This window comes from Arvicola amphibius, chromosome 15, assembly GCF_903992535.2.
Source record: "Arvicola amphibius chromosome 15, mArvAmp1.2, whole genome shotgun sequence".
Taxonomy (NCBI): domain Eukaryota; kingdom Metazoa; phylum Chordata; class Mammalia; order Rodentia; family Cricetidae; genus Arvicola; species Arvicola amphibius.
The window spans coordinates 36,032,902-36,048,099 of record NC_052061.1 but is presented as its reverse complement, the minus strand read 5'-3'; the positions used below and the strand labels follow the sequence as shown (position 1 = coordinate 36,048,099).

The window sequence follows — 15,198 nt, the reverse complement described above, 5'->3', positions numbered from 1 at the left end:
GGCCCTTTTCACAATTAGTAAAAGGTCAGCATGTATTTTGGCTCAGAGTATCTCTATTTTTTTCTGTGAAAGGAATAAAAATTATATTTTATAAAAAAGGAGGAAGAGGAGAGCTGGGAAGATGGCTCAGTGAATGCTACCAGCTGATTCCCAGGACCCTTATGGTAGAAGGAGAAAACTGACTCCTGCAAGTTGTCCTCTGACCTCCACATGTGTGCCATGTGTATGCCTGCACCCCTACTCCATTCACAGTCACAAACTAAATAAATGTAATAAAAATTAAAAGAAAAAAACCCAAGAGGGCATGGTTGGTCAAGCAAGAATGCCCTTATTTGAGGACATGTATAGGCTCAAGATACATTCTATACATGCATGAAATTGTATAAGAATAAATGAAAAACACACACACACACACACACACACACACACACAAAAGTACACACAAACAAGAATGTTTTTATTTCAGAATGGAGCAGCTCTTCTGGGATCCCTACTTTGCCTGCATTTCTTTTTTTTTTAACATATTTATTTATTTATTATGTATACAATATTCTGTCTGTGTGTGTGCCTGCAGGCCAGAAGAGGGCACCAGACCCCATTACAGATGGTTGTGAGCCACCATGTGGTTGCTGGGAATTGAACTCAGGACCTTTGGAAGAGCAGGCAGTGTTCTTAACCACTGAGCCATCTCTCCAGCCCCTGCCTGCATTTCTGAATAAATATAGATTGGAAGTTCCCATGAACTGCTCAAGTCCAGTAGTTCTCCAGAAGACTCAGTGAAGTGGGGAAAGTACTGTGGGCAGGATTATAGTTTGGATATAAAGGATGCAAATCAGAACTGCAACTGAAGAGAAGCAGGGCAAGGTTGGAGGGTCCCTATTCTGGGCTTCTGTGCCTTTTGTTTACAGACTTCAACCCATTCCCTCTACCCACAATGAAATGTTTTACCAACTAGGAAACTTTCCAGTACAAAGTATCTGGGCTTTGTAAAAAAAAACGGTTGATTGACTAACTCAGTGTCCACATGTCTGATCTAATCTGCAACCCCTGTCTGGATCAGGCTGGCCTAGAGTCCCAACCCTTTAGTCACATGGTTGGTTGTTCTGGTGACAGGATCCCATCCTGAGTAATTTTCTTTCTTAGCATAAACTCAGGGATTACCTAAGAGGCCTGTAAATAACAAAGACCCTCCTTGGAATCTGCCTTCTATGAACCAGGGACAAGGCCAGCCTTGATCTTTAGTACACAATTGTGGTACTTTAAAAATTAATGTATCTTTCAAGAGGTGTACAATAGATGTAATAAAATACAGTCATTTAAGACAACCTTTTAGGGTCCATGGAGTGAATTGACATACGAAGTGCTTTGAGTTATTTTCTATGTAAATTATTTTAGAAAATTATCAGCAAATAATTAGCAAAAACCATATAGTTTTTCTTAAAAAAATTGGTTTTGTAATGAAATAGACATAAATTTAAATGTATTGTCATTGTGTTCTAGTTGTGACCCTTTGAACTTCATTTTTCTTATTTCTGATATAGGCATAGCTTTGTAATACTCTGTGTGATACCAGAGATACCTTCAGGTAGGATTATCCTTTTTATTGCAATTGGAATTATTTTCTGTATTGTCAATTGTTCTGTGCAGATTTTATCGTCAAAAGTGATTGGGGAGCGAATTGTAATCTGAATTCAGTGTAGGGAACAAAGTGATGTGTTAATTCTTATGTGGGATTTTCCTAGTGTGTGCTTTTGCTTCCCATTATTAACTAGAACTCTGCATTTGTTTGGTGTTTTAGAAACAGGTTCTCACTGTGTAGTTCAGGCTTGCTTGGAACCCATGATCCTCTCGTCTCTGGATTGTAGGGATTTTTGGGATGGTAGATGGCATTGCAGTTTGTAACAACCTGTCTGGGTAGAACTCATTTTGGGTTGGGGAGGGGGCGGTTGCTGGGGATTGATCTCAGGGCCTTACTCCTACTAGGCAAGTGCTCTGCCACTGAGCCACATTTTTAACCCCTAACTAGAACTCTTAGGAAATATAAACTGTACTCAAGTCTTAACTGGAACACTGTTTAGAATGGCTAAATACAGAACACTATTGGCAAAGGGATATAATCTGCTATCATGGCATTGCTGCCTGCCTGGCTAGCTGGTGTGGGGAGAACGTAGAATTCATGCACGTTCAGGTTTACAGGGATCAGTTGTTTCACCATCAGAGCAGTAAGAGAAGGGGTTCAAATGCTGACTCTAATGTTTTGTGACAACTCACCACATCTATTTTGCAGCATGTAATTTCTCTTTAATTTGTGAAAGATTTAACAAATAGCTGGTAACCAGCCTGCAAAACTTTTGAAACTTTGGAACAAAAAATTGATGTATTACCTCCTTTCCTTCCCCCATATTCTCTACTCTTTAAAGCAAAGGAACCCAATGAGAAAATGGAATTAGTCTTTCACCTTACTCGTTCTGTACTTCCTGAGAAATTACTTATTATCAATTTATGTCACAATAATGAGAGCAGATTGTGGAGCTTCTCATGATTTTTTTTTTCATGCAACCCAGGAAAGTGCTTTTGTTGGTGGGAATGGTATATAAAGAGGGTTTCCCAAATCTGCAAAGCTTTCATTTGGGCTGATAATTTGATCATGCAAGATACATCAGAATTGGATGTTTCTATTTTGGTCCCTTTCTAGAGGAAAATAAGAAAATTGAGCAAGTGAAAGAGTTAGCTTTAAAGTATAGTTACAGGAGTCAGCAAGATGGCTCAGTGGTAAAGGCACTTGCCCCACAAGCCTAACAACGTGCTTCTGATTCCTGGATCCAGTGGTGGAAGGAGAGACCCAGAGTCTTGAAACTGCCCTCTTACCTACACATGTACCCCTCCAAAAAATAAATGTATTAATTATTAATATGAGATAATCTTGTGGAATTTTGATATTGAAATACAATGAACTCTAAATCCTGGAGGGAGTAGAGTCAAGGGGGAATTTGCATTATATATGGAAGATGTCTCTGTAGCATGAATAATAAAAACCCAGAGACAGTTATTGGGGTTCACCCTGAAAATCAGAAAAGCAAAGCAGCCAGCCACTGGCTCCTACTTCTACCTCAGACCGAAAATTGGCGATATCCTGTCTCCACAAATCCTCAGATTGATACTGAGCTGAGACCTGTCTCCTCCCATTTTATATTTCTCTCTAATGCTGGGATTAAAGGCTTGCACCAATACCGTCCATCCTCTGTGGCAAATTAGTGTGGCTGCTGGGATTAAAGGTGTGTTGTGCCACCACTGCCTGCCCTGGCCTGTATGGCTGACTAGTGTGGCCGTTTTGCATTCTGATCTTGAGGCAAGCTTTGTTTATTAAAATACAAATGAAATATCACTACATGTCTTAGCTTAGATATTTCAATTTAAGTAGTAAGAGAATGATAGTGGTTAAATATCCTGTTGGTTTGTACAGGTGCCTCTTATGCCTGTGACAGGAATGCTCTCATTATTGAGCATCTTGTTGTATTAAGATTCTTTTTCATATTTGGACCAGATCTACCAATGTGAATTCTACCTGTGCTTGGTCTCATTCAGAGGGGCCACTTGTTCTAGCAAGTCTGATCCTTTGACAGGATGTTATAAGTTCTCCTTGACCTTTAAATTACATGTATTCATTGTATGTACTGTATGTGCTCACATTTTCTTACACCATAGTACTCATGTGTAGATAAGAGGACAACTTCAGGATTAATTCTGTCCTTCCATCTTGGGTCCTGGCAAGTGCCTTTAGCTGTTGGACCATGTTGCTGACCCTATAAATTGTTCTGAAAATTTGTCTTTATCTTACTGCTCTCTGGAATTAGTTGTCTAGTCAATCTAACCAAATCAGGGAGCTCCAGGCTCAGTGAGAGTTGGTGTCTCAAGACAAAGAAAAGGAGAAAAAGACAAAGAAACAAAACAAAACTAAGGTGCATTGAAGATAAGGGGGTGTAGGAAGGGGAGCAGCACCACTGTTGACCTGTCTAGTTCACACGCACACACTTTTTTGTTGTTTTTTTGCTTTTAGTTTTTGAGACAGTTTCTCTGTACAGCCCTAGAACTCAGAGATCTACTGCCTCTGGAGTGCTGGGATTAAAGGCATGTGCTACCATGCCCAGCTAAAATCCTTCTTTTAAAGAAAAATTCTGGGTTAGGTTGGGAAAATACCTACTGTTGTCACAGACCTTGGTGAGCTTTTATTTTCTTTGATTAAGGATTAATGGATACTTTTACTCTGAGAAGTTTCTTTTCTATTAAATTCAGTCAGCACGGTGGCCCACACTTAAAATCCCCGCAGTTGGGAGATGGAGACAGCAGGACTACTGTAAGCTTGAAGGGGAATCTGGGTTACGTAGCGAGTACCAGGCCAGCTAGTGCTACATGACAGGGCCTTGTCTCAGAAAAACTACACTATCTAAATAAATAATAATGTAAAAGTTCAGTCCTTCTGTGTCTTTATGGGCTCTATTCCCCGCCCCCTTTCTTAATAGTAGTAATAGTTTTATCTGAGTTTATCTTACAGTTTCTGGCACGAGAGGATCATACCTGAGCCGGACATGGATGGCAGCACATGTTTAGAATTCCAGTGCTTTGGAGGCTGAGGCCGAACTGTCAGGAGTTGTAGGCTAGCATGGGTTGTGACAGCCAACACAACAAAAAACTAAGCTGAGCAGGAGGAAGGCAAGGCCAGGTGGTGGGTTATTTTTGGTGTGCTTTGTACAGCAGTTTAGACTTTTTGTTTCTTATTTTGATGCATGTGTTTATTTGTAGCTTTTGTAGTGATTACTGTTTTCATTATAGTTTTTACTTAAATCTTGTTGCCTCAGCGTTTTATAGTTATTCAAATATAAAAGACTGACCTTCATATCTTTTGTCCATACAGAGAAGTATATTATATTTCTTTTTTTGTTGTTGTTGGTTTTAGGGCGTGGCTGAGGAGGAGGAGGAGGAGGAGGAGGAGGAGGAGGAGGAGGAGGAGGAGGAGGAGGAGGAGGAGGAGAGAAGAGAAGAAGAAGAAAGAAGGAAAGAAGAGAAGTCAGATCATTTACAGTCACGAGGGGTAGATGTTATTCTTCTGTCTTCTGTTGTCTTCTCCTCCTCCTCCTCCTCCTTTTCCTCCTCCTCTTCCTCTTCCTCCTCCTCCTTCTTCTTCTTATTTTGATTCAAGGTCTTTATAGCCCTGGCTATCTTGGAACTCATTATGTAGACCAGGCTATCTTGACTCAGTTCTGCCTGCCTCTGCCTCCTGAGAACTGGGACTAAAGGTGTGCACCAGTCTACCTGGCCAACTTAGTTAGGCTTTCTGTTGCTGTAAAGAGACACCATGACCATATTAACTCTATAAAGGAAAGCATTTAATTAGAGCTGACTTACAGTTGAGAGATTAGCTCACTGTCATCATGGTAGGGAGGATGGTGGCATATGGGTAGCCATGATTCTTGAGAGGCAGCTGAGAGTTCTACATCTGGATCAGTAGGCAGCAGAAAGAGTAGGTGATCCACTGGGCCTACCTTGAGCTTCTCAAACCTCAAACACCACCCCTAGTGTCATACTTCCTCCCACAAAACCATACCTCCTAATAGTGCCTCTTCCTGTGAACCTATGGGTCCATTTTCATTCAAACCATCATACTGGCTTTATTTTTCTAATCAGTATGATTACTAAATGCTCTTTAAGACCTTTTGAAGGTACATAGACTTTTATGTAGTGCTTGTTTAGTGGTTTTTTTCAAGTAGAAGAGCTACTCTATTTTTAATCTAATTAAAATGTAATGCCAGTCTTAATTTTTTAAAATTGTTTTATTAAGCTATATATCTTTCTTTACTCCCCCCCTTCCTTCCCTCTTCCCTTCTACCTTCTTCCATGATCTCCATGCTCCCAGTTTACTCAGGAGAGCTTGTCTTTTTCTACTTCCCATGTAGGTTAGATCCATGTATATCTCTCTTAGGGTCCTCTTGGTTGTCTAGGTTCTTTGGAATTGTGAATTGTAGACTGGTTTTCCTTTGCTTTATGTCTAAAAGCCACTTAGGAGTGAGTATATATTATATTTGTCTTTCTAGGTCTGGGTTACCTCACTCAATATGATGTTTTATAGATCCGTCCATTTGCCCACAAATTTCAAGATGTCATTATTTTTTTCTGCCATGTAGTGCTCCATTGTGTAAATGTATCACATTTTCCTTACCCATTCTTTGATTGAGGGACAAACGTCTAGGTTGTTTGTAGGTTCTGGCTATGAAAAACAATGCTGTTATAAACATAGTTGAGCACATGTCCTTGTGGTTTGATTTGGCATCCTTTGGGTATATACTCAAAAGTGGTATTACTGGGTCTTGAGGAAGGTTGTTTCCTAATTTTCTGAGAAATTGCCACACTGATATCCAAAGGGGTTGTACCAGCTTGCATTCCTACCAGCAATGTAGTAGTGTTCCCTTTACCCCACAACCTCTCCAGCATAAGTTGTCATCAGTGTTTTTGAGCTATTCTTACAGGTGTAAGATGGAATCTCAGTTGTTTTGATTTGCATTTTTTCTGATGACTAAGGATGTTGAACATTTCCTTAAGTGTCTTTCAGCCGTTTTAGATTCCTCTGTTGAGAGTTCTTTGTTTAGGTCTGTACTCTATTTTTTTATTGGCTTATTTGTTCTTTTTCTGTTTTGTTGTTGTTTTTTTGTTTTTGGGTTTTTTTGTATATTTTGGAGATCAGCCCTCTGTCTGATGTGGGGTTGGTGAAGATTTTTCCCATTCTGTAGGGTGCCGTTTTGTCTTGTTGACTGTGTCCTTTGCTTTACAGAAGCTTCTCAGTTTCACGAGGTCGCATTTATTAATTGTTTCTCTCAGTGTCAGTGCTACTGGGTTTAAATTTAGGAAGTGCCAATGCGTTCAAGTGTACTTCTCATTTTCTCTGCTATGAGATTCAGTGTGGTTGGTTTTATGTTGAAGTCTTTGATACATTTGGACTTGAGTTTTGTGCATGGTGATAGATATGGATCTATTTTCATTCTTCTACATGTTGATATCCTGTTATGCCAGCAACTTTTGTTGAATATGCTTTCTTTTTTCTATTTTATATTTTTTTGCCTCTTTGTCAAAAATCAGGTGTTAGGTGTGTGGATCTATATCCGGATCTTCACTTTGGTTCCATTGGTCCTCCTGTCTGTTCTTATGCCAGTACCAGGCTATTTTCAGCACTGTAGCTCTGTAGTGGAGTTTGAAGTCAGAGATTGTGATGCCTCCAGAAGTTCCTTCATTGTACAGGTCTTTGCTTTCCCACATGAAGTTGAGTATTGTTCTTTTGAGGTCTGTGAAGAATTTTGCTGGGCATTGCATTGAATCTGTAGATTGCTTTTAGTAAGATTGCCATTTTTACTATATTAATTCTACCTACCCAAGAGCATCGGAGATCTTTCCATTTTCTAGTGTCTTCTTCAATTTCTTTCTTCAAAGATTATAAGTTCTTTTCATGCAGGTCTTCCACTTGTTTGGTTAGAGTTACTCCAAGGTATTTTATGTTATCTGTGGCTATTGTGAAGGGTGATGTTTCTCTGATTTCTTTCTCAGCCCATTTATCATCTGTGTACAGGAGGGCTACTGATTTTTTTTTTTTAGTTAATCTTGTATCCTGCTATATTACTGAAAGTGTTTGAGTTGTAGAAGTTCCTTGGTAGAATTTTTGGGGTCACTTATGTAAACTGTCATATCATCAGCAAATAGTAAAGAGTTTGACTTCTTCTTTTTCAATTTGTATCCTCTTGATCTCTTTTTGTTGTCTTATTGCTCTAGCTAGAACCTCAAGCACTATATTGAATAGATATGGAGAGTGTACACCCTTATCTTATTCCTGGTTACAGTGGGATTGCTTTTGAGTTTCTCTTCATTTAGTTTGATGCTGGCTGATGGCTTGTTGTATATTGCCTTTATTATGTTTAGGTATGTTCCTTGTATTCCTGCTCTCTCCAAGACCTTTATCATGAAGGGATGTTGTATTTTGTCAAAAGCTTTTTCAGCATTTAATGATCATGTGTTTTTTTTTTCTTTCAGTTTGTGTATATGGTGGATTACATTGACAGATTTTTGTATATTGAACCATCCCTGCATCTCTGGGTTGAAGCCTACTTGGTCATAATGGATAATTTTTTTGATGTGTTCTTAGATTTTGTTTGCCAGATTTTTATTGAGTATTTTTGCATCAGTGTTTATGAGTAAGATTGGTCTGTAATTCTATTTCTTAGTAATGTCTTTGTGTGGTTTGGGTAATTGTAGTCTTGTAAAAAGAGTTTGGTAATGTTCCTTCTGTTTCTATTGTGTGGAACAATTTGAGGAGTATTGGTATTAGTTCTTTGAAAATCTTGTAGAATTCTGTGCTGAAACCATCTGGTCCTGTGCTTTTTTTTTTTTTTTTTTTTTTTTGGTTGGGAGACTTTTTATGACTGTTTCTATTTCTTTAGCAGTTATAAATCTATTTAATTTGCTTATCTGGTCTTGATTTAATTTTGGTAAGTGATATTTATCCAGAAAATTGGCCATTTCCTTTAAGTTTTTCAATTTCGTGGAATACAGTTTTCCAAATATGACCTAATGATTCTCTGAATTTTCTCCGTGTCTTGTTATCCCTCCTTTTCATTTCTGATTTTGTTAATTTGGATATTCTCTGCTTCCTTTTGGTTAGTTTGGATAAAAGTTTATCTATTGTTGATTTTCTCAAAGAACCTACTCTTTGTCTCATTGATTTTTTTTTTTTTTGTATTGTTTCTTTTTTTCTATTTTGGTGATTTCAGCTCTCAATTTGATTATTTCCTGCCATCTAATCCACGTGGGTAAATTTTCTTCTTTTTGTTCTAGAGTTTTCAGGTGTTCTGTTAACTCACTAGTGTGGGATTTTTCCAGCTTCTTTATTTAGGCATTTAGTTTTTTGAATCAGGGTCTCATAACTCAGCTGACTTCCAACTCTTAATCCTCCGGCCTCATTATAGTGCTAGGATTTTGTGGCATGTACTAGCAGACTTGCTTCTGAGGTTCTTTAAAGAGGTTTGTGAGGTTGAAACCACTCTATAAGATAGTGTCTATTTTCCTTTTCACTTGCAGTCCCTTGTGAGGATACAGTGTTGTTTTCCAGAACCTACATGGCTGCTATTCCCATGTACTGACTATAGAAGGAGATACTAAATTTTAGTTGTTTTCTGTTAAACCATTTGATAAGAATTTTTTTTAAAAAATGACCAAGCATGGTGACATATGTCTGTAATTCCAGCACTTGGGAGGCAAAGGCTGAAGGATCAGAAGTTTAAAGTCATTCTCAGCTACATTCTGGGTTCTAGGCCAGCCTGGCCTACGTTATACCCTTTCTCAAAAAAGGAAAAAAAAAAGCCTGAAAAGAAAGATTCACAAAAATACAAAGCAATGGTTGTTACTCTTTTGACAAAACTTTATTTTTGAAAACATATTTTAAATAATGTATGTTATTATATATAATGAGTATAATAATTGTTTTATGACAAAGCTTTGGAAATTCTTAATTTTAATTCCTAATTCAATACTATCAGTAAATTAAGTGTATGTAAACAGCTTTTTTTTTTTGTTCTTACAATGTAAAAAGGAGTCCTAAGACTCATTATATTGAAAACCACTTGTTTAGATTAGTTGTAGGATATTAAAACAGATCTTGGGCTAGGTAGATGGCCCAGTGGGCAAGAGTGCTTGCTCTACAAGGTTGAAGATCTGAGCTCAAATTCCCTCCACCCACTTGAAAAGCTGGGTATGTAGCTACTTCTTGTAGCCCCAGCATTGGAAGATGGAAGCAGGTGGGTGCAAAGAGCTTGCTGACCAGCCAGCCTAGCCCAGACGCTAGAGAGACTGTCTCAGGGGAATAGACGGAGATCAATAGAAGATACTTGACATCCACCACTGTCGTCTGTGCACTTACACACTCGTGCATGTACACACACACTCAGTCTTGCTTGATCTTGGAGTAAAAATAATGACGAAATTGAGCTGAGGAAAATAAGCACATCTTTATTACTTATCATGTGTTATGTTTTGAATTGTGTAAGCAGGAGATTGGAACCCACTGAACGGCCTCTCCAGATTGTTTATGATTACTTATCCAGGCTGGGATTTGAAGATCCTGTGCGCATACAGGAGGAGGCTACGAACCCTGACCTCAGCTGCATGATTCGATTTTATGGTGGTAAGGCTTTATCAGTAGCTTTGTGACTCTATTAACTACTTTAAATTGATTGTATCTTTACCTTCTGTTTGCTAGAAGTATTTTATATCAAAAGTTATTTTTAAGTCAGTCAAAGTACAACAAAACGTCAGGGTGTAAAGGAAGATTTTTAAAAATTAGCAAAAACAAGTTGGGTGGTGGTGGTGCACGCTTTTAGTCCCAGCACTCAGGAGGCAGAGTCAGGTGGATCTCTGAGTTTGAGACTAGCCTGGTCTATAGAGCAAGTTCCAGGACAGTCAAGGTTGTTACACAGAGAAACCCAATCTCGAAAAAAACAAAACAAAAAACAAAAAATAGCAAAATATTTGTAAAAATAACTTCCCTTTAAATGTTTATTTATTGCAACTATTTTATACTATTACTAGATTATGCCTTATTTACATTTTTAAAGATTTATTTTGTGTGTTCACGTACATGCCTGTGGTACCCTAAGAGATCAGGAAAGGTGTTGGATAGACGATTTTGTTTTTTATAAACTGAAGTGTGTATATTCCCTTCAGCTAATTGAAAAAGGAAGAAACAAAAAGTGTTTTCAGAGTAGGAAAACAATACATAGATATTCTTGAGAGATATGAGAGCGAGTGAGTGAGATACTAAGTGTCAGAAGAGAGAAATGCAAATAAAATCCTTTGGTGGTTTGTGGAGGAGAATAGTTGATAGTTTGAAGTCAAATCTGAGAAAAATTAGCGTCAGTTTGAGGAATTGAACATTCTATTGATATAAAACTCTTTAAAAACCCAAACTGATGCTGGGCAGTGGTGGCGCACGTCTTTAATCCCAGCACTTGGGAAGCAGAGGCAGGTGGATCTTTGTGAGTTTGAGGCCAGCCTGGTCTGCAGAGTGAGTTCCAGGATAGCCAAAGAGGTTACATAGAGAAACCATGTCTTGAAAAAAAAATACACACACACACACATACACACACACACACACACACTCAAACTGTTAAGAGCATGTGCTACTTTCACAGAAAACCTGACCTTGGTTTGCCGCACACATGTACAATGGGGTCACAGTCAACCCTGGGTAACTCCATCTCCAAGGAATCTGTTACCCTCTTCTGGCCTCTGCCAGCATGGTACTCAAGTGCTTATGCCCAGATACATATAGTGAAATTAATAAAGCAAATACTAAAAATCATGAGTTGAAATGATAGCATGCCCCTTAATTGACTATGATTGAAATGGGTTCTTTTTGCAGTGAGTGTTTTTATTCCAGAATGAAAGTCGAGCTTTAAAATGCCTTGGAATTTCTTTCTTTTTTTAATTTTTTTAAAATTTATTCTTTGTGTCTTTCACATTGTCCCTCCTGATCCCATCCATCTCTCATCCCACCCCAGCAAAAAATTTAAAATTTAGGGGGAAAAAAAAGAAAAAAAGGAAGAAGGGGGAAAAAAGTCTCCTCATGGAAGCTGCAGTGTTTCATAGTGAGTCATGCAGTAAAGCCCTTTATCCATATATTTTTACATGCAGGCATTTATCGAAAAGAATCATTGGTCTTGTTCGAGGCCCCAGGTCTCTGTTGCACTATCAACGCTGGGCCCTCACTGGGGCTCTTCCTGTATATCCTGTTACTGTCTGTGTCTTGGAGCTCCTGCAACTCTGGGTCCATAGGACTGACGCCCTCCCACCCCTGTGCTCCAGCAGATGACAGATGTGGTGGTGTTGGGGTGGTGAACACATAACTCCGGGTCTGTGACTGGGCAGTTGCAAAGTTGGTCAGCCTGCCAGCTCCCCCGTCTTCGCCACAGTTCACCTCTTTCAGCTGTGAGCAGAGAGCAGGGCAGTTCTCCAGCTTTCACGTCCTCAAGGTGGGTTCTCCCACACCTACACCTTCAGGGCCAGCTCTACTGTGCTGCCCAGGCAAAGTGTAGGGGCACTTTCTGAAGTGCCACAGCGGATGAGGGACAGGGCCAGCTCTTACACCTGCCTCAGGCATTGATGGGAAGCAGATTTCTACCCTGCCCATGCTGCCTCAAGATAGATGAGTAATGGGGACAGCTCTCCCATGCTCACAACTTCAGGGCTGGTTCACCCACACTTTGGCCCTTAGGGTCAGGTCTATTGTCTTGCCTATGCGAGATTCAGGGCCTGCTTTTCTGAGTGCTGCAGTAAGAGAGGGGTTGGGTCAGGTCCTCCACCTGCTACACGAGGTGAGGAGTGAAGAGAGGAGGAGATTTTTTTCTTACCCATGCCACCACATGGCAGATGAGAGAGATGTGACCTGCTCCTCCACTCTTATGTCCTCAGGGTCAGTACATCCATGCCTTGTAACCAGGGTCAGCTCTACTGTGCAGCCTGGGAGAGATGTGGGATCCTCTCTCCTGAGTATTTTAGCCAGTGAGGGGCAGGACCAGTTCTCCCTAGAGTTACAGTCAGGGGCAGGACCAACTCTGAATAGCCCTATCCTCTCTACCTTTGGTGGGATCAGGAGCCACAGACATCAACAGAGACCTTTGATGCATCACTATCTGAACCCAGACATGGGTGGCAATGAAGCCACTCACCTCAGCCCACTCCTCATCTCTTTTGCCTCCTCGGATATGCCTCTGCCACAGGATATGAACTATTTTGTCTCTCTCTCCCATATCAGGCCCCAGGCCTGCATGTGGGTCTCCTTGTCCCTCTTAGAATGTCATGGCCCTGGGTGGGACTATGCTTCCTCATCCCAAAGAGAACATAACAGTACCCAGCTGCCTGACATCTGGTGCTGGTCAGGCTCCTGGTTGGTGCGGAGGTATTGCTGGAGACTTATCCGGTGACTTTCACCAGCCCCCAGAATTTCTTTTACATACAAGGATGTAGCACAGTTGTTGTTGACTCTGATGCCACAAATTTTCTGCCACCACCACTTGATAAATTATAGTATGGCCATATGAAGCATTCTGTAAGAGAATAGTTGCAGTATAAACTATAAGAGTGAGTTTGTGTTTTATACTGTTGGATGGTGGTTCTGTCAGGTGCTAGATGGGAAACCTTAAAAATGAACTCTACTAGTTTAGATAAGTTAGTATAATTTGAGTGAGAAAATTATGCTCATTGAAGGGAATTTTAAAAGTAATTATTTTATAAAATAGACAGTATGCATCTGGTGCCCAAATCTAAAGGTAACAAGCAAATAGGTGGGGGGGAAGGTAGGTAGAGGTAGATAGGTAAGTGAATTACCTATTGGCTATGTAACAAATTACCTTAAAACATAGTAATGTCAAATGTATATTTTGTAATTTCTCTGGGTTGGAAATAAAGGAGCAGCTTTAGCTGGATGGCTCAGGTTTGAGTCTCATAAAATGGTCATCTGAGGCTTGATTCACTTTTTAAACTTATTTTTATTTTATATGTGTGTATATACATGCACTATCTGCTTGCTTGGTGCCCTAGGAGTCTATTAGAGGAGTAGAATCCCTTGAACTTGAGTTGCAGATGATTGTGAGTTATCTGAACTGCTAGATGAGTCATCTCTCCAACCAGATTCACTTGAATTTTTTTTTTGTATTACATTTGTGGATATGTGAATGTCTGTGCATGTGTATACGCACGCACACATGCAAGTATGCAAGATGTTCATGGGGAGGTCAAAAGGCAACTTCTCAGTTCTTGCCTTCTACCATGTAGGTCTTAGGAATTGAACTCAGGTTGTCAGACTTGGAAGCAGACAGATTTACCCACAGAACTGTCTTCCCAGCCTTGAGGATCCATTCACTTTTTACTGTGGTTTAAAGGCTGTTGTTGGTTAGAGCCTTCGTTCCTTACTGATTATTGGTAGTACACCTTGGTTCCTCGTTATATTGACTTTCCATGGATTGCTTAATTGTACCTACAGTGTAGCAGCCAAGGATGAAACGTGACTTCCACCTACACAATGTATACGCATATGCAGGCCTCAGTATCTTTTTTGACAACTTAACTTCACTTTTGCCATTTTTTGTTTACTGATGCTGGAGAGATGGCTCATTTGTTAAGAATGCATACTTCTCTTCTAGAGAACACAGTTAAGTTCCCAATACCCATGCCAGGTAAATCAGAACCACCTGTAACTCCAGCTGCAGGGTATCAGACACCCTCCTCTGACCTCTGGGCTCCTATACTCACTTGCGCACGCACGCGCGCGCGCACACGCGCGCACACACACACACACACACATTCACATAATTAAAAAGAAAGAAATGGGCCTGGAGAGGCTCAGTGATTAAGAACACTGGCTGCTCTTTGAAAGGACCCAGGTTCAATTCCCAGCACTCACATGGCAGCTTATAACTCTCTGTAACTCCAGCTCCAGAGGATTTGATACTCTCATGCAGACCAATACACATACAAATATAAATCATTAAGAAAGGAAATGAAGTCTTAAAAAAAAAAAAAAGCAGAACAACCAAAAACTGAGTCATTAATCACAGCCTGCATTACAGAAGGGGAAAGGATTTAGTTTCCACCTTTGAAGGAAAAGGTGTCAGAGAATGTGGAACATATCTTAAGACTATCAATAAGAGAAAATTTCCTTCTTTTCCAGTTCTTGAATCCAGAAACATTCATAGTAACCGAAAGAAAGGAAGTGTTTGAAGTATTATCTGTGAGCAAAGTGCTAAGTAATCAGCTTTAACTATTTCATGTGTAAAGTTGTTGGATGAGTCAGCTTACATAGAATACAGTCATTGAGGTCATGAGGGCCTAAGTTCAAACCAGCTCTCCTCCCTGTGTTCCCTAGCTACAAGAGATAGTCAGTACAAAGGCTGTGGAAAAGAGTTAGGGATGTAGCTCAGCGGTAGAGTGCTTGTCTAACCTGTGTAAAACCCTGGGTTTTTATCCTAATACTGTGGGGATAGAAGGTGGCTGTCTTGCAAATAAATACATTTTTCATCACTGAATTTGAGTGTCTGACGTGATCAGCTATGAGGACTTGAAGTACATTAATTTATCCCTTTATGTGAGAAGAAATGGAATCTCATGGGT

At 39.8% G+C, this 15,198-nt stretch overlaps 1 protein-coding gene across 2 annotated transcripts in view; it reads left to right on the top strand.

Annotated features, from left to right (window-relative positions):
- The window catches only part of Phlpp2 (PH domain and leucine rich repeat protein phosphatase 2), a 73,223-nt gene that overhangs the window by 15,773 nt on the left and 42,252 nt on the right, over nt 1-15,198 (top strand). The window contains exons 2-3 of one of the 2 annotated variants that reach the window (XM_038313099.1): nt 1,542-1,585; nt 10,083-10,216. In XM_038313099.1, coding sequence (XP_038169027.1) covers nt 10,198-10,216 — 19 coding nt within the window. In that variant the 5' untranslated portion in view covers nt 1,542-1,585; nt 10,083-10,197. The remainder of the gene's footprint in view (nt 1-1,541; nt 1,586-10,082; nt 10,217-15,198) is intronic. The other variant, XM_038313098.1, reaches the window with a different exon arrangement.